Source organism: Polypterus senegalus, chromosome 11 (genome assembly GCF_016835505.1).
Source record: "Polypterus senegalus isolate Bchr_013 chromosome 11, ASM1683550v1, whole genome shotgun sequence".
NCBI classification, from domain to species: domain Eukaryota; kingdom Metazoa; phylum Chordata; class Cladistia; order Polypteriformes; family Polypteridae; genus Polypterus; species Polypterus senegalus.
In genome coordinates, this window is record NC_053164.1 from 63,728,785 (window position 1) to 63,755,876 (window position 27,092).

General features: G+C 41.1%; 1 protein-coding gene across 3 annotated transcripts in view; it reads right to left on the minus strand.

The window, feature by feature from the left end:
* Nucleotides 1-11,835: 11,835 nt before the first annotated feature.
* Nucleotides 11,836-27,092, minus strand: part of LOC120539091 (fibroblast growth factor receptor substrate 2-like) — a 100,529-nt gene continuing 85,272 nt past the window's right edge. For all 3 annotated transcript variants that reach the window (XM_039768839.1, XM_039768840.1, XM_039768841.1), the window contains 2 exons: nt 17,874-18,037; nt 11,836-13,763 (listed from right to left, as the gene is read on the minus strand). In XM_039768839.1, coding sequence (XP_039624773.1) covers nt 12,756-13,763; nt 17,874-18,037 — 1,172 coding nt within the window. In that variant the 3' untranslated portion in view covers nt 11,836-12,755. The remainder of the gene's footprint in view (nt 13,764-17,873; nt 18,038-27,092) is intronic.

Genomic DNA, 27,092 nt, shown 5'->3' on the forward strand with positions numbered 1-27,092 from the left:
CAATTCGACACTTCTCGTCTGGAAGCGCGGAGAGAAGGGCGCTAATGCCGGCGGCTTTCGGCGAAAATCAAACACAATTAGTGGGCGGATACCAGGTAACTCACCTGAATTTAATTCTTCCCTGGAGATGATCCGTTTTTCACCCCTGTCCTGTCACACGTGCTCCCAAACTGCCCCCCAGACTGATGTTTTATTCGATTCTGTTGGCCTCTTTGTAAATCGCTTTGGATAAACAAATAAATGGAGATGGAGTTCTGGCACGGCTTCATACTCTGTTGCTTGTTATAAAGGAGTGAATATTTTCATGTAACACATTAGGGAGCAAATTATAAGATGTGATTTATTTGATCTTTGTCAGCAAACCCAATCCAACATTAGGAAAGAAAATACACAATGGCGCATTAAACACATTCAGCATCGAGAGCAAAGCCATCAAATGGTGGATGAACCAAAATTACACTGAAAGGGCGGTAGAGGAAGAGGAGGTTCAATAAAGGATTTAAACCCGGGCACTTTATGAGACTGTTACAGGGATTCATATGGTCACTCTGGTCTTATAGCACCTTTCAATGGCGCTGCCCCACTGCTCATCTTGCAATGTGCGTCCCCCTTGACACCCCTCATCGCAACCTCAGTCCCTCAAGGTCTGCTTCGCTTGCTATTCTGAGAGTAAAGCACAGAAGAAGTGGGGAGTCTACTTTTAGTTTCTATGCTCCAGACATATGAAGTAGTCAACCTCTGGAGGTACGTCAGGCTGCTTTGAATCACGCGGTTTGTCAAGTTTATGAAATTTCTCTTTTGTTTTCTCTTCTCTGAGCCGCCACCTTCTGGAAGAAAGAACACGGAGACGTCCCGTCTGCCCTGGCTGACCCCCTCCTTTATTCTTTTCATTTCTTTAATTTACACAATAGAATGCTCAGTGGGGTCAGGGTGGGCTTTTAGTTGCGGAACCCCACAGGTTTTTTCCCTCTCCCCTCTGACCATCCAAGCCTTAGTATAGTTAGTTTATTGGATTATTGCATTTCTCCTAAATCTGTGGTGGACTGGCACCCTGCCCGGGGTTTGTTTCCTGCCTTGCATCCGGTGTTGGCTGGGATTGGCTCCGGCGGACCACCCCCAGTGACCCTGTAGTTAGGATATAACAGGTTGGATAACAGATGGATGGATGAATTTCTCCTAAATTGGCTGTAGTATGTGTTTGCCCTGCGATGGACTGGCCCCTATATGCTAGATGGGATAGGCTCCAGCACCCCGCGATATCCTGTTCAGGACTAAGCAGGTTAGACAATGACTGACTGTTTTCAATCATCACCATTTGTAAAGCAGCTTGAATTTTATTGTGTATAATCAGGGGTGTCCAACTCTGGTCCTGGTGGGCCGCAGTGGCTGCAGGTTTTCATTCTAAACATCTTCTTAATTAATTAGTGAGCCGTTTTTTCTGCTGATTTGCCTTCGTTTTAATTAACATGACTCAGACCCCTTAGTCTGATTTAAAGAGAACATGCCGTAGAGCTGAGCGTCAATGGAGGAAGACTAAACTTACTATCCACCACGAAATATTAAAAGTCAAAATAACAGAATACAATAACACTGTCCGTCTTGAGAGACGCTGCTATTTCTCTAATATTATAAATAACAATGCTAGTAATCCTAGAGTCTTATTTTCTACAATTGATCGCCTACTAAACCCAGGTAGCTCAAAGGAATGCCTCCTAAGTGCTTCCAGTGAAACCTGTGAGGCTGTCGCTGTATTTTTCAATCAAAAAATTAATGATATTAGAAATAACATAGTATATCTCCCCAACACTAAGGATCCCCCTAAACCCCAACATCCTGTTATAAACAAATTAAACTCTTTCACTAGGATAGATTTACCTGATTTACAAAAAATAATATCTCAATTAAAACCCTCCACCTGCATCCTTGACCCGATACCAACAAGGTTTTTCAAAGAAGTATCAGGCGTGCTAATTGATAATGTTCTTGACATAGTAAATTCGTCACTAGATACTGGGGTCTTCCCAGACTGTCTTAAGACTGCTGTAGTTAAACCCCTACTTAAGAAACATAATCTTGACCCTCGCTCTTGAAAATTTTAGACCCATCTCTAACCTGCCCTTCTTAAGTAAAGTTCTAGAGAAGGCAGTCATTATGCAGTTAAATGACCACCTAAATAAACATGCTATTCTTGATAAATTTCAGTCAGGTTTTAGAACAAATCACAGCACAGAAACTGCACTCGTTAAAGTAGTAAATGACTTGCGGGTGAATGCAGACAGAGGCCATTTATCTGTTCTCATCCTCTTAGATCTGAGTGCTGCATTTGACACCATTGATCACAACATTCTTAGAAATCGCCTTAGTCAATGGGTGGGCCTCTCTGGCAGTGTCTTAAATTGGTTTGAATCCTACCTGACAGGGAGAAAATATTTTGTTAGTTGTGGGAATTACAACTCGAAGACACATGATATCCAATATGGTGTTCCACAAGGCTCTATCCTGGGTCCGCTGTTATTCTCAATCTACATGCTTCCGTTAGGTCAGATTATCTCAGGGCACAACGTGAGCTACCACAGCTATGCTGATGACACACAGCTGTACTTATCAATAGCACCTGATGACCCTGATTCTATTGATTCACTAACACAATGTCTGACTTGTATCTCAGAATGGATGAATAGTAATTTTCTCAAGTTAAATAAAGAGAAAACTGAAATTTTAGTGATCAGCAATAATGGATACAATGAGGCTATTAGAAATAAACTGGATACATTAGGATTAAAAGTCAAGACGGAGGTAAAAAGCTTAGGGGTGATTGTTGACTGTAATCTGAATTTTAAATCACATATTAATCAGATCATTAGGACAGCATTTTTCACTTAAGAAACATAAGTAAAGTTAGACCTCTTATATCACTGAAAGATGCTGAGAAATTAGTTCAGCGTTTGTTTTCAGTCGACTAGATTACTGTAATGCCCTCCTCTCAGGACTACCCAAAAAAGATATAAATCACTTGCAACTAGTGCAGAATGCAGCTGCTAGAATCCTAACTAGGAAAAGAAAATCAGAACACATTCTCCAGTTTTGATGTCACTACACTGGTTACCTGTGTCATTCAGGATTGACTTTAAAATTCTGCTTATGGTTTATAAAGCCTTAAATAATCTCGCCCCATCTTATATATCGGAATGTCTGACACCTTATATTCCAAATCGTAACCTCAGATCCTCAAATGAGTGTCTCCTTAGAATTCCAAGAACAAAACTTAAAAGAAGTGGTGAGGCGGCCTTCTGCTGTTATGCACCTAAAATCTGGAATAGCCTGCCAATAGGAATTCACCAGGCTGATACAGTAGAGCAGTTTAAAACACTGCTGAAAACACATTACTTTAACATGGCCTTTTATAACTTCATTTTAATCGTAATTTAACTTAATCCTGATACTCTGTATGTTCAATTCATCATAATAACTATTCATGGTGGCTCTAAAATCCGTACTGACCCCTACTCTCTTTTCTGTTTCTTTTTCCGGTTTCTTTGTGGTGGTGGCCTGCGCCACCTCCACCTACTCAAAGCTTCATGATGCTCCAACAATGATGGACGGATTAAAAGGAAGAAGTCTACGTGACCATCATCATCATCAAGCCCTTCCGTGAGAATCCTAAATCCAAAGAGGACTGTTTCATTTATGTTAGGTTAGAATGCCCAGAGGGGACTGGGTGGTCTCATGGTCTGGAATCCCTACAGATTTTATTTTTTCTCCAGCCGCCTGGAGTTTTTAGTTTTTCTGTCCCCTGGCCATTGAACCTTACTCTTATTCGATGTTAATGTTGATTTATTTTTTATAATTATGTCTTTCATTTTTCTATTCTTTAATATGTAAAGCACTTTGAGCTACTGTTTGTATGAAAATGTGCTATAGAAATAAATGTTGTTGTTGTAGTTGTTTCTTTTTCCTTAATGAGCAGCCATGAGACACAAAACACGTTGCCACATGACCAGTGCACCTGAAAATAAAGAAAGGTGAAGGGCTTGGCATCTTGACGGTGGTCAAAAAAAAAAAAAATCAGGAGTGGTCTCCCCCCGACTTTCCCGTATACTCAGATATGGGGAAGGATATTTGAGGAATAAACCACAAGACAAGAATTATATTTTTATATTATGGACATTAAAGAACAAGTCAAGTTGGGGAGCATGCACTGGTACAGTGTGTTGCCACACCCACTACACAGTGAAACAACTCGGGATCCCAGTTGGCAGCCCCCCAGTCCTGTCCCACCCTCCAGAAATGACCCTCCATCTGCCATAGCCAGGTGTTACATGGGCAGCCCCTTGGCCTGGTCCAGCCACTCGGGTCCCCAACAATGAGGATCTTACGAGCCGGATCACCCTCGGGGAAACACGCCACATGGCCGTAGTGCCGTAACTGACGCTCCCTTCACAATGCAGGTCGTGTGCCTCATTCAAGACTCCATGAGCAACAGTGGCCCCCAAGGATTTTCTGGAGAGACACAGTACCAAAGGAGTCCAATCTTCGTCTCAGGTCACTGGATAGCGTCCATGTCTCGCAAACAGGGAGCACCAGGACTCTAAATGTGAATTTCCCCTTGGGATTAATAAAGTATCTATCTAAAGACTTGGACCTTCGTCCTTTTGCAGGATATCAGGAGCGCCACACACCTCTTTCCAGTGACCTCATGACCCCCCCATGTTCTCCTAGTCCGCCTACTGACTTCATAGGAAGAGTCACCAGAAACATGAATGTCACTGCTGAGGTAAGTAAAGAACAATCAACAACAAATCAAATCAATAATATGCTGAACAATTATAAAAGTAAAGTGGAATAAATCAGACTCTGCAGCTGCATGAGTAAAAGGTAAAGTACCACATCCGGTTAGCGGAAATGGGACAAAAGTGGATACAAATCTACGTTTTCTACCCTAATACTTGTATGCAAAATTTGGTTGACCGAAGTGAAAGTGAACTCCAGTTATCGTGCTTACACACACACACTCACACACACACAATTCCAAAAATGGTATTTTCAGACTCAGGGAGGTCTACAATGTTGAGATTCATCAAAACCTCAACATCAAATCTTTGGACGATTACAATACTTTCCCTGTACTTCGTAAACGAGAAAGTAAAAACAGAAAATCAACAGCCCGCTGTGGCACAATGAGAGCAGCGACAAGTCCTGATATTCAATAACGGCTTTAATTAACACCAAGAATTGGCTTCTCATTAAGAAAGTGGTTGGAGTCTGACGTTCCACTTTAGCTGGTCATCTGTCGGCTCGTTTCACATCTCATTTCTGTTGAATTAAAAAACGAATCAGTACAGAGTATGAATCCTTAAAAACGGGGCTGTTAAAAGGAATGGTAAAGGAGTTAATTAGCAGTGAAAACTGAGTAAGAAAAGGGTTGGAATGAAAACCTGCAGCTAATACGGCCGACCAGGACTGGAGTTGGACACCTGTGACATAAATAGATGTTGCTTCACTGGGTTGGGGGGCTGACACCCAAATGACTGTCCATAAAAGAGGGCGGACTGGTGACTCTGAGGCTAGGGATCTGTCCGGTTCAACTCTGTTGGGTCCTTAACCTGCAATTCCTGGCTATGACTTTAATCAGGAAACACTCAGGAGTTGGGGACAAAAAAAAAAAGAAAAATAACCTCCCAGTGTTCCGTTCCATTCAACCTAGTGTGGGGCTGAGATGTCACCCATTGCACGGCTGCACTCGGGTCCTAATTTGAGATCCTGGGGGGGCTGTGGGTGACAATGTGCAGTACCAGTGCAGGCTCCCAACCACACTCTGGACTGAAATCACCAAGACAGACAAACGCCCGCTTGATAATACGATCGAGTGTCCAAGGGCAGAAATCACCAAAGGTGGAGCCCAACTCGCTAGATGAAATGATCGAGCGTCCGGAGCACCATTAATAGTGGGAGCTGCCGTCTTGCATAAACTGTTTAGGTGTCCGCACATTACATTGTCTAAGGTATGAGCAACTGTCTGTTAAGGAGATCTATTCGTCACGTCACCAAGGGGCTTGTGGGGGGGTCTTAACCCTGACATTGGTTACCCAACCCTAGCGACACCACTGCCATTTTACCTTTGGGCCACACTAGCAGTCAAATCCAAAATACAAGGCTCATTTTGATTAAAGGATTACAGGGTCACTCGTCATCTCTGCAGAGTACTGAGAACTTCATACGTGCGTAATTAATGAAAGATACGAATGGCACTCTATAATATTGATAAAGCATTAAAAAGCAGATGATTAAGTTTGGAGTGTCATTGTCATGTATATTGATTACAGTGAAATTCTTTAATTTCAAATTAAGTGAAATCCTTACTGTTAACTGGTTAATGGGGATAAGCAGTTTAAGTTTTTAGATCTTTAAAAGCGAGGCAACTAAAACCAAGACAACAAAATGGGTTCCATTAGTAGCAGTTACTGGACACTATTTAAGACGGAATAGAATGAAAATGTGTTGCCACTGCTACCCTCCAGCACCCTGGTCTTAAGGATGGTGAGACAGCCAAGCACAGGTCTTACCGCATGTCCACTAGTCTGTCCAGATGACTTCAGTGGTTTTGGTGACTCCAGAATTTCTTCTTGGAGGTTTTCCCTCAGCCTAGCCCGATGAAACAAAAATGCAGTACTGGAATTGTTGACTTACTTGGAGTCTCATGTACATAACTTTGCGTGGATTCAAGCGTGAAAGTAAAAAAAAAGTTAAGATGTATAAAACCTGATGTACACGCAATTGATATCCTTTATAAATCGCCATCATCTTGTAAATGTGCGGCTGTGAATGTACCTTGAATGTTTGTAACATCAACACCAATTACGACAACGGTTCGGTGATATGAATTATTATATGCGTAAGTCGTCAATTAACTGGTTTGACTGCTTCACTACTTGATCAAGGGTGTCATCATTTCCCAGTTTCTCTGAAATGGTACACAATGGAAGGGTGAAAGTCACCGTAAAAATACGCCAAGTTCTACTGTCAAGTTTTCTTGACTTTTGTGTGGAAAATCACATATGCACAAAAGTTTTATAAATCTGACCCCAGGTCAGACCTATTGGTGACAAGGAGCCTAGGAATCAACGGAAACAGCCAGAGCGGCCATTTCAAAAGAACCGATGATACAGAATGAGAACATTAGAACACTCTAGACGAGAACAGGCCATTCAGCCCAACAAAGCTCGCCAGTCCTCTCCACTTACTTCTTCCAATAAAACATCAAGTCGAGTTTCGAAAGTCCCTAAAGTCTTACTGTCTACCACACTACTTGGTAACTTATTCCAAGTGTCTATCGTTCTTTGTGTAAAGAAAAACTTCCTAATGTTTGTGCGAAATTTACCCTTCACAAGTTTCCAACTGTGTCCCCGTTTTCTTGATGAACTCATTTTAAAATAACAGTGTCGATCCACTGTACTAATTCCCTTCAGAATTTTAAACACTTCAATCATGTCACCTCTTAATCTCCTTTAAAGGCTCAGCTCTTTTAATCTTTCCTCATAATTCAACCCCTGTAGCTCTGAATCAGCCAAGTCGCTCTTCTCTGGACCTTTTCTAGTGCTGTTATGTCCTTTTGTAGCCTGGAGACCAAAACTGTACACAGATGAGGCCTCACCAGTGTGTTATAAAGGTTGAGCAGAACCTCCTGTGACTTGTACTCCACACGTCAAGGCGCTATATAACCTGACATTCTGTTAGCCTTCTTAATAGCTTCTGAACACTGTCTGGCAGTCCACTATGACTTCTAAATCCTTCTCTTAAGGTGTACTCTCGATTTTCCGACCGCCCATTGTGTATTCAAACCTAACATCTTTACTTCCTGTGTGTAATTCTTTATATTAACTGACATTAAATCTCATCTGCCACAAATCTGCCCAAGCCTGTCTGCTATCCAAGTCATTCTGTAATAATATAACGGATTCCAAATTATCTTGGTATTAGACAAATGATGACAGCTGGCAAATGATAGGTGATTGATAAACCTGGTTAAGGGCGACAAAATCCCAGGTCAGGCTACTGCAAGGTAAATGGAAGCGGAAGAGCCATGTTCTCAACGATCCCCTGTTCACATAATCCCTAAACATTCGACTTGGTGCCTCAGGAGAACAGGCCGTCTTGTAAAGCTCACTATCTAATGACATTTCTTAAACTAGAAAATCGGCAAAAAGTGAAGGTCCCCAAAAGTCCTGTCAGTTACCCCATGGATTTTCTTGTTCTCTGTTCAAACGCTAACATTTTCTTTGAAAATGTTGTCACAAATACAAATTTTTTCCAGCGGTACGGCATTTCCGTAGTCTTATGGAGTTGTGGTCTGTCTCGGCACTCTCCCATAAAAAGCCTATACAAAAATCAAAAAGATCTGAATTTGTTGTAGGACCAAATTACCGAGTGTGTGTGAGAAACCAACGACCACACAAGCCAACAATATGATGCCTACAAGGTACACCCAGAAACAGAGAGAAGTCTTATTCAGATCTGAAAATCTTCAATTCCTCTGTTGTACTACAACAGACAGGAGAAAGGAAAAACACTTTGGCGCTATCAAAATGTGTTGAGATTTTGGTACATGGGAAATCTGAAACTGTGCTGAGAAATCCTGATTGGGTTGCATATTCTGTCACACCTGTGAATCCCAGTTGTGACGAGACCAGCAACTGTAGCCCTGGCTTGACACATCGTGTGCGATGTGAGTCTTAAGCAGCATCTCTCTATACTCCTGTCTTCAAGTTCACAGCAGGCATCCACTATACTGGCTTCCTACCATATTTTTGACCCTTCGATAGGTTTACAGGGTCTTTATTGTCCTGTGTACAGAGTACAGTGAAATTCTTACTTGCATGTAAAACAATGGCAATATCGACTGTATATGACCATTAAAAAATATTTACCTTCTTTCAAAGTACCTGGCTGCTCTTCTTTGGACGTTTGCCGAGTTCACATTCTATTGCACGGACAGAACCCTTCGAAGTGGGAGCTCCAATTCCCACAATCTGGAGAAAACAATGCTACTAGACTTCTCCAACCTGTGATGTAATGCTGACTTCTGTCCTCAGTCAAAAATATAAACGCTAAATAAGAATAAGAAATCTCAGTCATTAGTAAAAAATAGAAATAATGATGGTGTTAGAAATCAACTTGATCTCTTATCAATAAACGTCAAGGCAGAAGTAAAAAAAAATGTAGGTTTAAACCTAAACTTTAAATCGCACATTAACCACATTACTAAGAATGCATTTTTTTCTACTTAAGGAATATTGCAAAAGTTAGGCCTCTTATGACGTTACAAGACTCTGAAAAACGAATCCATGCTTTTGTTTTTAGTCGACTAGATTACTGTAATGCACTCTTGACAGGACTACTTAAGTAAGGGTTGCAATTAGTGCAGAATGCAGCAGCCTGAATCCTATCCAGAAAAAGAAAATCTGAACACATCACCCCACTTTTAGCATCGTTACACTTGTTATCCGTGTCTTTTAGAATTGACTTTGAAATACTACTAACAACAACAACATTTATTAATATAGCACACTGTCATACAAATAATGTAGCTGAAAGTGCTTTACATGATAAAGAAAGAGAAAAAAGACAAAGTAAGAAGTAAAATAAGACAACACTAATTAACATAGAATAAGAGTAAGGTCCGATGGCCAGGGAGGACAGAGAAAAGAAAAAAAAAAAAACTCCAAACGGCTGGTAAAAAAAAAAAAAAAAAATCAAGCAAAGGCCCAGTCTCCTCTAGGCATGCTACCTAACATAAGTGATCTCAATCAGTACTCATTGTATTTAGGGTTCACTAATGGTATTATAAAACATTATATAATCTTGCCCCTTCAAATTTGCAGCGATTTTCAGTCATACCCTTCATTTACATCATCACACAATTCAAGTGACCACAAATGGCAGAGTCGGACATCACCATCTGCTCATTCCTCAAACAGCTTTGATTCTGTCTTTAGTCAAAGGCACGGCGCTGCGTGCACGACAGGTGACAACCAACGGATGCTAACTCAAAAACGCATCGATGAGGAATACGAAACGCAGGGGTTTTGGACAAAGAGCTCGTCTGTCTGACGTCTCATGCTTTACGTAACGCAACAGAATGAAAAAAAAATCAGGAGTGGTCTCCCCTCGACTTTTGCGTATACTCGGATATGGGGATGGATATTTGAGGAGTAATCCACAAGACAAGGATTATATTTTTGTATTATATACATTAAAGAACCAACAACAACCAATCATATCAAATTAATAATATATTGAACAATTATTATAAAAGTAAAGTTGAATAAATCGGACTCTGCAGCTGCATGAATAAAAGGTAAAGTACCACTTCTGGTTAACAGAAAAAGCCCAAACATTGAGAGAAATCAAAGTTTTGTACCTAATACTTGTATGCAACATTTGGTTGACTGAGGCTAAAGCGTACTCAAGTTACACACACACACAATTCCAACAATGGTATTTTCGGACCCGGGGGATGTCTAAAACGTCACGATTCATCAAAATCTCGAAATGGAATTTTTGAAGAATTGTAATACTTTACCTACACTTCGTATACAAAAAGTCAGGGAGGTCTAAAACATCGAGATTCATCAAAGTCTTGACATCGAATCTTTGGATAATTACAATATATTTCCTATACGAGAAAGTAAAAAGAAAAATAAATAAAGCAGGTCAGAGATTGCGTCTGAACTCGTCGTACGTTTTAGATCTTTATGCAGCACCGGCCCTGTTAAGACAGCACGTTTCTTGCTTTTAAAAAAGGGGTGTGTTGGAAAGTCAGCACATCGGTACTAAATTTGAAATGGCCAGTGAGTTTCAGTCACGGGTCTGTAAATGCAGTTGGCAGGTCTGACATACCCTACAAGTTACATAACACGACACTGGCTTAAGTCATTTGCACTGCCATGTTGGTTTCATGACCACCAAACTAACATGGATACATCTAAAAAGACCATTTTCATTTTAAAAGTTTTTGTCCATACTATCATTTTCAAGCATTTTTTTTTATCATAAGTCTCTCCTGTTGGACAGGCACGGTTTGTCAGCCAAAAGCAATGTTTTGTTTAATCGAGCAAACCCAAAAGAAAACTGAAATATCAAAAGAATGAGGGAATAATGTAGAACACCAGAAGACGACAACAAACAGAAATGATACAAATAAATAGTCAACGCCTTGGGAAATCCATCAAATACGTAAGGCAAAATATTCAAATGTTTCAGGGCCTTCAGTTAGTATTGGGAAGTTAGGGAAGGACTATCAGCACAGTAAAGATGAGAATAATTACCAAAACAAAACACAAGTCCTTCCCTAATCATGCATCAGGGTTTTGAAACAGCCCATTTCCCCCCGCCCATCCGCAACGTAACCCGGCAATTTTAAAAAATATGAATTTCTTGATAGGCATTTTTTTTTTTTTTTAAATCTGGTATCACCGTCCACTCTTCTATGCAAGATCCTTCGTTCTCAAATGTATACATTTTGAGAAAGTGTCTCTGAAATGATTCACCTTCCTCATCCAGACTGCAAAGCAAGATCTGGAGTTTGAAAATGTATACGCTTTGGCGAGTGCTTTTGAAAAGATTTATTTTCTGTGGTTGAAAATGTTGTTTCAGTGTTTTCAAACGTATCCTTGTTAGACCGGTAAGGTGGAGTTTCATCGGTGACATTTCTTGGGTCAGTTGCCACCTCAATGATTTTACTTTACATTTATTCGCAATCAATCGAGGTGGCGGTTAAACGACGACAAATCAGAGAAAACCCGTTCAGGAAGCTCCAAAAACACAAGGAAGCTAGGATTTGTAACAAAGTAAAATCAATTTATTGCCATGCTACAAAACACATTATGATGTTGGCACTGATGGCATTTTGACATAAAAATGTAGGTATTACAAAAATACAGCAATAAGCTCTTAGAAAATACAAACATTTTGGTAAACTATATCCATACCTGAAAACAAAGAATGTAAAATAAAGTTAATTTATACGTTCGTACACTGATCTGGCGCTGCCGCCACTGCTATAAAAACGTGTCAGTTGGTTGTCGGCACAGTGCTGCTTTGGGTACGAGCATTGGCAGCCGAGACGCACCTAGGCGAATGGGGAATGAGTTCTTCGTGAGTCTAATACCGTTTAATGAAGCAAATCTAATAAAGCTACTTTTATACACAGTTCCTATATTTAGAGTTTTAAAAGTAGGTAAAAAAATCTATAATTTGTATAATGAAAATTAGAACATACAATACATCTTACAATATGATACAAAGCGAGGGCTGGAGCGACGACAAATGTCTGTCACGGGCTGTAAACGGGTCGCGTCCATCCGCCCTTCGGGTAACAAGCGATTGGATGACATCCGAGAGAATAAAGCATGCAGCAGCAGTGCGGCTGAGGGCACGGCGGCACAGCGCAGCATTGCACTCAATTAACGGAAAGGGAATTCTGTACCGTTCCTCAAACCGCTGGGGGGTTCAGTCAGGAAGGCAGGATAGCACTACTGCCCCCTGTACATTCCTCAGAGCGAGGACTTTTTAAAAAGTTGCCAACCCACCCAGAGCGGTGCTAACTTCTCCACCACACTGCAATTCCTCTGTGACGTGTTGACCTCTAAAGACGATGTGACACTTTTTGGATGTGTATGAGGAAGCCCTTGCGTTTTCAAACTGAGAGATTATTTTGGAGAAAGGTGCAGCTTTACAGAAGGCAGTGTTTTCCAGGCTCACATCGGTAGGTCAGTGCTGTTGTGCCGAGTTTTCCTTGAAGTCCCGTCATCACGGGGCAGTGCTTTCTGAAGGTTGGACATTGCAGCCGTCCTCTCAATGTCGATGAGTGCGTAGGCTTCTGTTCTCTTGGTGGGAGTCTGCGGTAAAGGGGTGGTGGGCGTTTTGGGCGTTTGAGGGTTATCCGAGTCGCTGCCCTTTTCCATCTCCACCTCGATGTAGTGGAGCTGCCTGTGATCAAGGCTGGGTCGTCTAAAGTCAAAGTCAAATACTGTCGGAGTGCAGTCCCTGCGCCTTGTCGTCTCCACTTTGTTGGCACTTTGAGGAACAGTCACATTTTCTGTATTCACATAATTGTGCATGGGGTCAAGGCTGTTGTGGTAACCGTTAAGAGATGGTGTCTTTGGACCAAAACAATCCTCCTCTCCATCATCCTCCTCCCCTTTGCTCGGTTTACGAGCTTCCCAAACTGGAGGAAGAGAAGGTAGATTCTCATAATTTAGCAAAGCAGTCCTTCGCTGCGCAGAGTTGTTCATGTTTTGAGCGTCCAAACTGTTGGCTGTTGACCTTCTGCGAAGTGCAGGGGGTGCACCGGACTGGGAAAAGCCATTAATGTTTTCGTAAACTTTATTGCTAGGCACAGCCACAGCCTCCTTCCTCTCATCACTGTCGTAGCCAGTGTCCCAATCAGAGGTGCTGGAGCCACCATTCACTTGGCTAGCGGGAACAGGGGGACTGCTGCCGCTGGCTTGTGACCCTGATGCCATCTTCAGTTTTTCTTTTTCCATCATTTGTCTCTGAACGGGAGTTGGCCCCAAAACAAACTTGACGCTTTCCGGCTCGAATACAATCTCTGGCTCCTCATTGAAGTGCTGCTCAGCAGCTGCTCCAGTCCGGCCAGTACCGATGCTCTCGGTGTTGGAAACACGAGGCTCGACGGGTGGGTGAACGCTCGGTCTGCTCTTCCTGTCCTCCGGTACCTCTGTAGTGTTGACGTAAGTGTGAACCTGTAGAGGAGAAAAAACGAATTCTGTTAATGAAAGCATACACACGTTTGAATAGGAATGTACGTAACAAGCTGGGTAAGATGATACCAAACTAGGTGGACTGGCAGATAATTTAAATCTGTTGAATCATTAAACTGTGATGCGGGCTCTGCATCGGTCTGTCATGGCGAAAAAGGAGCTGGGCAGTAAGGCAAAGCTCTCAATTTACCAGTCGATCTACGTTCCTACCCTCACCTATGGTCATGAGCTGTGGGTAGTAACCGAAAGAAGGCGATCGCGAATAAAAGCGGCTGAAATGAGTTTCCTCCGCAGGGTGTCTGGGCTTTCCCTTAAAGATAGGGTGAGAAGCTCAGTCATCCGGGAGGGGCTCAGAGTAGAGCCGCTGCTCCTCCATATCAAGAGGAGTCAGATGAGGTGGCTCGGGCATCTGATCAGGATGCCTCCTGGACGCCTCCCTGGTGAGGTGTTCCGGGCACGTCCAACTGGGAGGAGGCCCCAGGGAAGACCCAGGACATGCTGGAGGGACTATGTCTCCCGGCTGGCCTGGGAACGCCTCGGGATTCCCCCAGAAGAGTTAGAAGAAGTGGGCATCTCTGCTCAAGCTGCTGCCTCCACGACCCAACCTTGGATAAGTGGAAGAGGATGGATGGATGAATCAATAGAAAACAGGGAATTGGACAGTATACATGTCTGGGCGGATTTGTGGCACATGAAATCTGGATCAAGACTGTGACTTTAAAATGAGTTCAACAAGAACACGGACACACAGATAGAAACTTGTTAGGGGGAAATTTCACACAAAATTTAGGTGGTTTTTCTTCTAACAGGGAACCACAGACACTTGGAACAAGTGACCCAAGTAGTGTGGTAGACAGTAGGACTTTAGGTACTTTCAAAAACTCGACTTGATGTTATTTTGCAAGAATTAAGTGGATAGGACTGGCAAGCTTCGTTGGGCTGAATGGCCTGTTCTCGTCTAGAGTGTTCAACCTGTATGTCTCTCTTCCACCTCCTTAAAAGCTACAGCTACACTACAGCTGACTTGATTCCAATTTTTGTTTCATCTCCAATTGTTTTGTTGTTTGAGTATTTACATGAATTTTGCGACTATATACAGATATCCATCCTGAATGTGCTCTGCCAATTTAGATAAATTCATCAGACAGATGTGATGCTCCTTCACACCATTTCAAGTGCTGGATGTTTGCAAATCTGTAAGCTTGTTATAGGAAGGAAGAGAAGGACTATGACGAATTGTTGCTATTGCTTAGGGAACATGTATCACTGTGGGCTGTGTATGTAGAAACCAATGGACACAAGAGAAGATTTGAGATTGGTAGGGGCGAGATGTGGATGGGAAAACAGTGTGGTGACAATGTGAATATACTGAGTGGACTGACTAATGTCCGTATCTGTATGCAAAATTCTCTGTGAAGAAGAATATAGCATCTCAGTCAAAAACACCTAGCAAATGGGGTTATATACTGGCTGGACGCAGTCACCCCAAACACTTATTAAGTACACACTTTGCTTTCTTTCCACTGTCACTCTGTAACTGTAATCCAGCTTTTCAAAACAGTGATATGAAGAAAGCTGTATAAACCACAATGATAAAATTAGATGGGGAGTGTAAATTTCCAGAAAATTTCAATATACATACTGTAAGTGTTCAAACACACGTCACATTCAAGTCACATATGTTTCTACAGGATTTAGCAGCATGTATGTAAAGTGCTCTAAGGTCTAGTTTCAAAGTACCGATTCCATATGATGTTTTGCAATTCTGTGTGTAACCTGGGAGTGAAAACAAAATCAGAATTGAGCTTCAGTGTGAAAAAGAACATAGACAGACATTCATCGTTTCTTCAGATGATGACATAAAAACGACACTTGTTACATACAAACAAACTTATCTGGGTATGGGCCACTGAAGATAAGGCTAAGGCTGTTAGGAAATTACAAACTATTTTATCTGACAACTTTTTCTGAACTTTAGATGTAGTATTATGGTGAATTTGGACCTAAGGTAATGTGAATTTACTCTTTATTAAACGATTTTATTTAACTTGACTCCTCTGTCTGTCTGTTTGTCTGGGTCAAATCTTGCAACTGATTTTAAACCCACTTCTGGCGAAGCGAATTTCTTAAAATTTTGCATACGTGTTCAGTATCGATGCCAATATAATAATCGGTCAAAACTGATGCAATTATGTAACAAATTTCGCCGTAATTAATGGTTATGCGATTCCAATGAATGCACACACAACGACGGAGAGAGAATTGAGTGAGATATAGGAGCATACAAGTGAGAGACACAACGGATTGGCCCCACTTGCCTTTTCCAGTGAGTGGAGTCGGTAAATATGTGTGCCCACTTTGCTTGTTTGCACTTGCGAAGGAGTATCCTTGATGATCACGGTGAGGAAGTAATGGCGTAAGCTTACCGCTCTGTCGTTGATATTTTTTTACACAGCGACTGAGCACTAATCCCATAAAAAGCCTCAATAGAAAAAAAGAGACCAAAATATAATTTTTTTAGTATTCAAATAATTCTGCAAAGAAGATATATTATGTAATACTTTTAAGGAAGCTTCCCGTTCATGAAAAATGATTAAAGAAAAATCATTTGCAAAATCGATTTCATTTACTTTAGTTATAAATACACTAAAAAGCAAAAAATAAATTTTCCTTTAACTACAATTTTCGTGGTTACATGTGACTAAATACAATTGTGGGGCAGACATAAATAAATTCATTCAATCAATTAGTAGAGTAGCTACTTTCCAAAAAATATATAAAAAAAACAACAACACTGTAATTCCCCACAATGCTAAACAAGTTTCAAAAATTGTTTGAATCAATTAATTTATGTGCGCCCCATGATTTTATTTAGTTACATAAAACCACAAAAACTGTGGTTAAAGAATTTTTTTTTTTGCTTTTTAGTGCATTTATAAACTAAAGTAAATAGTTTTACTTAAAAAAATGCATATATTTTATTTAGTATATATTTAGTCTGCAGCAATGCTGATTTTTGTTATGTTCTGTTGCCATGATTCATAATAATAATAATTCTTTGCATTTATATAGCGTTTTTCTTACTAGTCAAAGCGCTCAGCAATTGCAGGTTAAGGGCCTTGCTCAAGGGCCCAACGGAGCAGAGTCCCTTTTCGCATTTACGGGATTCGAACCGGCAACCTTCCGATTGCCAGAGCAGATTCTTAGCCTCAGAGTCACCACTCCATTCACTGCTGAGCACACAGTTTTTCAGTAAGTCACAGTAAGTGTGATGTCACATTTATAAGTTTGTATTTTATGTTGCAGCCAAGATTGTGGATACTTAGTATTATTATTATTTTTTTTTTAATTGAACTTTGGGCTAGGTTCGTTTTCACTACAAATTTTATTTTGCAATTTGGTTAAGATGCAAGAACAGTTGCCCTTTCTGATTCTGGCTGCATACTATGGTTCACATTCATCTTCAAGTCTTTAAAAATCTCCACCTTTCAGAAGAACAGAAGCTGCGTTAAAACCTGTGCATGTAGACCCGTGTTGTTTCCAGGTCTGCATAACACAGGTAAATTAGTAGCACAAAGAGTTGGAAAAAAATCAATGCTATTCTATTGGCCCCATTCATATCACTGGAGAGACCTGCAGAGTATTAAAGAAAACAATAACACCCATGACAAGCTGCCTATTTTCATGCAGAGATGTGTGAAAATGCCTTATCGGTTATATTAGTATGTTTTGATTCCATCGTAAGTTCACCCCTTGCCATTCCTGAGTAACCTGCAGATGAAGCCGAGCATAGTCAAGCTCTCGAAGCTGTGGAGAAGCATAAACTAAATCAGAGACAAAGATGATATCTCTTTAGGACTGTAATCACCACGATTGCCTCATAACTGGAAAAGCAGACATAACACTACCAGAATACTATAACACACATTTAAAAAAAAAAAAAAAGTCTGCATGCGACATAAACTTTTTTTTCTTCACTAGATACCTTTATTTAAATTCAAAATGACAAACAAGATAAACACGGGAAGTGCTTGACTGTGCAACTGTGTTCTCATCTCTTAAACTGCTGCACCCCAGCCGCCACAGTCTTACCTGCCCATCCGCTACCAAGAGCGGGTGTGTGGATTCCTCCCCGACAGATGGAAGGCGGGCACTTCCCACTGAAGGATGTCTGCTGGATGGGCGAGAAGATGCATCTCCAAAAGATGGGTACCTTGGGCATCCGTTGGGAAGACTAGGAGCAGCAAAACCTGGGGCTAAAACAAAGAGGAGACACACAAAAAGAGACGTTATTACCATTATGGTGATTACAGTCATTCCTCTGTATCTGACTTTTCTTTATTCAATCATTCACTCTGATGGCTCTCACATTTTTTATACCCACAATTCAGTATCCAGGCCATTTTTCTCACTATAATAAGGTACATTTAATTTGATTTTTTTCCTCCAATGTTATTGTGTAAACAGATATTCTACTGTTGGTGCTCATGTTCTTTGAGTCTCCCCTGCTAATTGTGTCTTTTGTTTGTTTCGGTATGACATAGAATACTCATACAAGGGCTGCATTTTCCACCAATATTTGTGTCATTTTGTAAAAAAGGCTCGAAAAAAAGGTAGAACACAAATGAAAGCTATCAAAATAGCAGTCAATTTTTGTGACTTGAGATGTGTCTGACATGCTTCAGACAGGGTCAATGTAAGAGTGCTGAAGACCTGGTTTCTCTTTGTAACCCATAAATTGGCTAATGTGCAGAAACTTTCCCATTAATGAGCTCAATAACAATATCTTAACTAATTGAAGAATGAACAGTTTTAAATCATGAACAAATCGGGCATTGATGGTTAAACAGGTGTTTCAGTAATGTGTAAGGACACTGGTTGGCAGTTTTCTGAGGGTCTCAGAACACATTAGTATTTTTTCCTTGACAATAATGGGGGAAATGTTTTCTGATATCTGAATTTATGGCCTGTTGTCAGTAAGAGATATCTGGACAACAAGGGGTGACAATATCAAGTTTTTTTTTCTCCCAGCAAAAGAAGAGCATTCAGTATTAATGCCACTATAATTTCATGTTTAGGCAGCAGCTTGACATCTACCCATACATTTTGACCATCTTTCCCATTCAGAGACAAACATTAATTTCCCTCTTTTCTATTATTTTATTACAAGAGAGGTCAGGAGCACTCACTGATACAGTGCATTGCCGCACCCACCACACGACAAACCAACTCAGGATCCAGATTAGGACCCGAGTGCAGCCATGCAACGGGTGATACCTCAGCACCACACTAGTTCAGATGGACTGGAACAGTGTGAGGTGGTTTTTTTATGGTGGCTGGAGTGCCAATTCTGCCACCAACCCCCAAGTTTTTCCCTGCAGGTTGGAAGGCCTGAATGCAGGGACGGATGCAGATTAACGTCATACCCAGGACAGAATTACAAGGAGGAACTAAAAATATTACAATTTCAATACACAATGGGAAGTCTGAAAGTTTACAGGACACTTGATGAGGAAGATCTGGAAATCACAGCAGTGTGGTCACTATCAACATCCAGACCGTGGACACAAGCAATCAAGAAGGCTACTTGAAGGTTAAACTGTATAGAACCCCGATGTGTGACGTAAATCAAGGGAGATTATGCTTAAAATACAATGCACTAGTGACACCACATCTGGAGCTCTGTGTGTAGTTTTGGTGGTCTCCATTTTACAAAATAGAATATACAGAGAAGAATGACTAGGTTAATTCAGAGCCACAGAGAGTGATAAATGCATAAACACTGAAGGAATTGAATCAAGTGGAGATTAAGAGGTGGCGTCATAGAAGTGTTCAGAATTAAAAAGGAAATTAGGAATGTGGATGTCAGCAGTTACTTTCAGGAAAAATATTCAACAAAAACAAGGGGACGCAGATAGGAACTTAAGGGCTAATTTCAAGATATGCGTTCTCAAATGTGCATCTATGGAGCATCTAAAGCAGGGGTTCCCAATGCGTTGATCACGATCGACCGGTAGATCGTGTTGCATTCAAAAAAAATTTTTTTAAACGTTGGTCTGTCATATATCCTCCCTATGACATTTGCCACTTGATTGACATACAGGGCGGCCAATCTGAGATCTCTTCTCGTCATCCTACACGCACGATCAAACGCGCGAAATACTGCAAAACTCCGGCTGTGATCTAGTTAGCTTTTCAATTTATATCGACTAAAGAAGAGATTTAAAAAAAAAAATTGTTTGGGGAGGGTATGCGCTGGATGTGGAACTGGAAGAGGAACTGTTCACAAAAACTACGAAACTGACGTTCTTCCAAAAAGCAATCTGAGAAAGGAGAGGGAAATAAAATCGCCATTAATCGGACAACCGTCATTTTTCACTCAGCTGAATTCAAAAGCTCCTTGACTGCATTATTCGGCTATACTTATTTATGTGAGTCAGCCTTTTCCCACATGACGATTATTAAATCCAAGTACTGTAGTGACCATAAATGTATTGAATTGTTATTGTGCCATAAAGGTTATTCAGTTATGCAAGGTATGACAACATACATTTTATGTATAAAGTATATCCAGTATGTATATATACATATATACATATATATATACATATATACATATATATATATACATATATACATATATATACACATATATACATATATATACACATATATACTTATACATATACATATATACACATATATACACCTATATATATATATATATATACACACACACACACACACACAGTGATCCTAGCTATATCGCTGACTTTCAGCTTCACTCTATCGCGAATTTTAAATGTAAGCATATCTAAATATATATCATGGATTTTTTGCTGGTTCGTGGATTTCTGCAGACAATGGGTCTTTTAATTTATGGTACATGCGTCCTCAGTTGCTTTGCTTTGAACGTATTACATATTAAATAAAACTCCTTAATGATATACGATATGCTTCCCGTGCGGTGCTTCGCATACTTGAAAGCCCAAACAGCACGTATTGATTTTTGATTGTTTGCTTGTCTCTGTCTCTCTCTCTCTGACATTCTCTGCTACTGACGGAGGGGGTGTTTGCACACTGGCCTAGAGTATACGGACACTCCTCTAAAAAATGCTGAAAGCCTACCTTCACATGGCTGCCTTCCTTGTAGCTGCTTTGTCCGGCGATGCCTCGCATACTTAAAAGCCCAAACAGCCCTATTGATTTTTGATTGTTTGCTTTTCTCTGTCTCTCTCTGACATTCGCTGCTCCTCATGCACACTCCTTTGAAGAGGAAGATATGTTTGCATTCTTTTAATTGTGAGACGGAACTGTCGTCTCTGTCTTGTCATGGAGCACAGTTTAAACTTTTGACTAAAGGGTGTTATTTCATGTCTAGAAGGCTCTAATAATGTTAGAAAATGTATTTAGAAGGTCATAAACAGGTTTTCTATGGTTTAACTGCGAAATTATTCGATTTATAAATAAAGAATCCTACTTCGCGGAAATTCATTTATCGTGGCAGAGTCTGGAACGGATTAACCACGATAAACGAGGGTTGACTGTATATCATTTTTAATGTAGGTAGATAATTTCAACCTTGTCATTTTAAAAGTAGCTCGCAAGCCGAAAAAGTGTGGGCACCCCTGATCTAAAGAGAGCAGCAGTGCTACTGGGGAAATGAAACTTCAACTCCCAGCAGTCCTTGCAGTGGCTCTGATTGCATAAGTGCTGTTTAATGCTGTAAATGCGACATTAGAACATTAGAACAATCTAGACGAGAACAGGCCATTCAGCCCAACAAAGCTCGCCAGTCCTATCCACTTGTTTACTTCAAGAAAACATCAAGTCGAGTTTTGAAAGTCCCTAACGTCTTACTGTCTACCACACTACTTGGTAGCTTATTCCAAGTGTCTATCGTTCTTTGTGTAAAGAAAAACTTCCTAATGTTTGTGCGAAATTTACCCTTAACAAGTTTCCAACTGTGTCCCCGTGTTCTTGATGAACTCATTTTAAAATACAAGTCTCGATCCACTGTACTAATTCCCTTCAGAATTTTAAACACTTCAATCATGTCACCTCTTAATCTTCTTTTGCTTAAACTGTAAAGGCTCAGCTCTTTTAATCTTTCCTCATAATTCAACCCCTGTAGACCTGGAATCAGCCTAGTCGCTCTTCTCTGGACCTTTTCTAGTGCTGCTATGTCCTTTTTGTAGCCTGGAGACCAAAACTGCACACAGTACTCAAGATGAGGCCTCACCAGTGCATTATAAAGGTTGAGCATAACCTCCTTGGACTTGTACTCCACAGATCGGCTATATAACCTAACATTCTGTTAGCCTTCTTAATGGCTTTTGATCACTGTTGGGAAGTTGATAGATTTGAGTCCACTATGACTCCTAAATCCTTCTCATAAGGTGTACTCTCGATTTTCCGACCGCCCATTGTGTATTCAAACCTAATATTTTTACTTCCTATGTGTAATACTTTACATTTACTGACATTAAATTTCATCTGCCACAAATCTGCCCAAGCCTGTATGCTATCCAAGTCCTTCTGTAATGATATAGCAGTTCCAAATTATCTGCTAATCCACCTATCTTGGTATCATCTGCAAACTTAACCAGCTTGTTACTTATATTCCTATCTAAATCATTTATATATATTAAAAATAGCAGGCCCTAGCACTGACCCCTGTGGAACACCACTCTTAACATCGGCCAGTTCTGATGAGGTTCCTCGCACCATCACCTTCTGCTTCCTGTGTCTGAGCCAATTCTGCACCCATCTAAAAACATCACCCTGAACTCCACTTCTTTTAACTTGATGCCCAACCTCTCATGTGGCACCTTATCAAATGCTTTCTGAAAGTCCAGATAAATAATATCATAAGCTCCACTTTGATCGTATCCTTTTGTTGCCTCCTCATAGAATTCCAACATGTTAGTAAAACACGACCTCCCCTTCTGAACCCATGCTGACTGTTCAGAATAACTCCTGTCCTTGCCATGTGTTGCTCAATCTTATCCTTAATAATTCCTTCCATTAATTTTCCTGTGATGCTTGTTAAGCTTACTGGCCTATAGTTGCTTGGATCTGCCCTGTCACCCTTTTTATATAATGGGATGATATTTGCCATTTTCCAGTCCTTTGGAATCTCTCCAGTGCACAGTGACTTCCTAAAAATATGTGTCAAGGGTTTATATATGTACTCACTAGCCTCCTTAAGAACACGAGGATAAATATTATCTGGGCCTGGTGATTTGTTTGATTTCATCTTATTTAATCTGAGCAGCACTTCTCCCTCTACAATTTCCAAATCCCTCAGTACCTCCTTAGTAGTTGCGTTTACCTCTGGCAGGTTATCCACTTGCTCACTTGTAAACACCTCAGAAAAATGTATCTGCTATTTCATTGTCTGTATCTTTTAATTCCCCTTTACTATTCCTGATTAACTTGACCTCCTCCTTGACTGTTCTTTTACTACTAAAATACTGAAAGAATCTCTTGGGGTCTTCTTTGCCTTATCTGCTATATTCCTCTCCAACTGTCTTTTAGCCTCTCTGATATCCTTCTTAATGGTTGCCCTCATGTTCTCATACGCTCGGTTCTCTTTGCAGTCATTAGTCTTATATGCCTTATACAGCAGATTTTTCCTTTGCAACTTCTTTTTTAAATATTTATTAATCCATCGTGGAGTTTTTTTTAGTTTCCTATTAATTCCACATTTAGGTCTGTATCTGTCCTGCATTACATTTTTAAACCTGTTCCACTGCTCCTCGACTGTCTCCACATTTAAAAGCTTATCCCAGTCTATCCTACTTAGACTTTGTCGCATCTGCTCAAAATTAGCCCTACCAAAGTTCATCTTAACAATTTTAGTCTTTGCATCTGTACTCTTACAAAATACTGAGAACTGTATTATATTATGGTCACTTGACCCTAGTGGTTCAATCACATCTACACCCTCAATTCTATCCTGATTATTACAGAATACTAAATCCAGACAGGCTTCACCCCGTGTTGGTGCTTTAACATGCTGTGTTAACAAACAGTCGCTGATTACTTCTAAAAACTCCTTGTGGTGTTATGGGTCCACAGCTCGTTGAGCGAAGGCCATTTTTAAATATTTACCGCACCGAGGCCGTGAGGCGATGTTATGCGAGCAGCGGGGCGTGCGTCAATGTGGGCGTTTCTCACCGTGTGCACAGGTGAGGAACTGCCCACATTCATGATTGCTCCTGTGGCTAATGCTACAGCTGTGACGGCCCCTCACGTTATAAAAAAAGAAGCGCAAGTCGGTTGAAAGGAGGTGAAAGGAAACGATTGGAGAGAAAAAGGAAAGGAAAGAGGACGGAGGTTACAGGGAGCGAGGAAGCATGCGGTGCAAGAGAGACGGACAGGCGGTGCGTGCGTGTGGTGAGCGCACGATCGAGGGCAGCTGTAAGGAAGCTGGGGTGTTGGGCCTACACCCAGGTGATTGATTTAGATGTCGCTCCAGCTGAGCGATTATGTAGCAGGAGTGACCGAGGGAAGGCGACTGGCCGCAGAGAAGCCGCAGAAAGCAGCGGAAGTCGGGAGACTTGGTTCTGGAATCCCCAACGTGGGCGACCTGGAATTGGAACACTGTTTTTGTTTTGATGGATAGTTTTAAATAAAAGCACTATTGCACTTTTTGCACCACCCCTTGCTCAATTGTTTATTTGCCTCCATTGACTAGCTCACTCGGTTTCATTATCGACGGTGTTGGGTTCAAGGGTTCCCAAACAACCATGGGAGCGTGGAGCCAGAACCCACATCGTCACACTCCTGCTCTTGTGCTCCTCCATCTGCAAGGTTATCCCAGTTAATATTTGGATAATTAAAGTCCCCCATGACTATAATATCCCCCTGTAAACTTGTCTTTTTGATATTACTAAAAAGATGTGTGTTGAAATTACTGTCTGAATTGGGTGGTCTATAACACACTCCTAAAATAAGACCTTTTTCCCAGATATTTTCCAGGCGAAGCCACATGTCCTCACTAAGATGGGGCTCATCATCCAACTGAAGATAACTTACATTTAAACCCTGTTTGGCATAAACAGCAACCCCACCTCCTTTTCCGTTCTGTCTATCCTTCCTAAAAAATGTGTATCCCTCTATGTTACACTTATCCCCATCTTTGTTATTTAGCCAGGTTTCCATTATTGCTATAATATCATAATTATGCTCTGCTACATACAACTCCAACTCACTTACCTTATTTTTGATACTTCTAGCATTAAGACAAGCTATTTTTAATGTGTTAATCCTTCTACATTTACGTGTTTGCTTAGAATTTACATTACTATGCATTTTTATTTCTACACCATTGTTTGTTCTTCCATGTATAGATCTAAATGTGGCCTGTCCTAACTCCCTGCCCCCCATTCTCTAGTTTAAACAATCCTCGACTAGTCTACTTATCACCTCTCCATTACATTGGTGCCCTTCGGTTCAAATATAACCCGTCCGCGGAACAGGTCCCATCTGTTCCAAAAGGAGTCCCAATGCCCCATAAACCTATACCCTTCTACCCTGCACCAAGATTTGAGCCACGTGTTAAGCCTTCTAATCTCCTCAATCTTACCTGGACTGGCCGTGGCACAGGCAGAACTTCGGAGAAGACTACCTTGTCAGTTCTGCTCCTCAGCTTGGTACCTAACTCTTTGAATTTGGATCGCAGAACTGACAGACTACCCTTATGTATGTCATTTGTTCCAACGTGGACAATGACAACTGGATCCACCCGCTCTGGCCAAGAGCCTACCCACCCTTCCAGGGAGGTCTCCCACCTGTGCTCCCGGAAGACAACACACCGTGCGAGACTCTCTCTCTCTGGAGCACACCTGCGCTTCAATCCCCCTAATGATTGAGTCCCCAACTATCACTACCTCTCTCTTTTTGGGAACTGGTTTTGAGGTGGCCCGTTGGGGCTCCTCAACCCTGCCTACCACCTCAGAATTATCAGAGTCACCATCCAGCTCCGATAGGACATTATAATGGTTAGACACTTCTAATTCTGGGGTTGATGCCCCCGGATAGTAGATTGGTCGTCTACTAAGGGTGCAGGGGCTGCTGGGGACAAGGAAGCTGGCGCAACATTTAAAAGGGGGGCCAGTTCTACAAGGAAAGGAGAAGTCATTTGTGTTCGTGTCTGTCTGCCATCCCGTTTTGATACTTGTGGACTCCTGTTTTGTCCTGGATTGTCTCCTGTCTTGGGTGTATGGACTGTCTGGTGTCTTCCTGCTGCATAAGGACTGTCTGAGGATTTGTTGTTGTCCTGCAAAGAAAGGAGCGCTCCTGATCCCATTCACATGTCAACATCTCATCAGGAAATACCGGTAGGACTGATCTTTACATTCACATACAACGTTCTGATCTCTGGACTACCTACCGTCACCATTTAATTTCATCAGTTGCCATTTTCATGGACTTCATCGTGTGTGGTTTTTGTTAGAAGTCTTTTATTGTTGAATTGTGTTTATTGTATATCGTCTTAAGGGGAACTGGGGTGGGATGATTGTAGTTTGCATATATTTCATTTATTATTGTTTATATATATTCTTTCATTTCTGTTTTATTACTGGTTGCTTTGTTGTCTCTGTGAGGGAGTGTGTATGAGTCGGACCAAGGCTGGGTGCGTTCCTTGGATCCTCACAGAAAAAAATAAATCAATTACCATCGATGGTGTGAATCTTAGCTGGGTTTTTTAATCCTCTGCAAGGGCAAGGGTAAAGTTGGAAGATCAGAATCCGAGGACGGTGAAACGCAGTTACTGACTCCTTTTCCCTTTATTCCTCAAACGGAAAATGACCAATAGGAAAGGCTCTGAAGTCACTTCCATTCTTAGCCCCAAAGTCCCACCACTTCTACCTCACCCCCTATTTAAGAGACTACCCAAGTGTATGTCGGAGTTCAGCATCAAACCTGGGACTGGTGAGCACAGATCTACTTCAACAGGAATATCTTAAAAAGACAACTTGAACATGATGTGTTCCGTTATTTTAACTTTTAGTATCATTTGGTTTTCATCTTTAAATAGAGTTACTCTCTTGGCTCTGTTGACAGTCCTTATCTGCAAAGAGTACCTGAGATACATGGTGTAAGAGATCAAGTGGTATGGTAGACAGTAGGGCTTTAGGGACTTTCAACTTGGTGCTATCATGGAGAAATTAGGGACAGGGATTAGTGAGCTTATTGAGTTGAATCGACTTTTCTAGTGATAAAAGTTTTTGTGTCCCATTCCTGTTGAGTCTGGAGCAGCCCTATACCAATCAAAAGCCAACTAAAGTAGTCAAGTGAGAC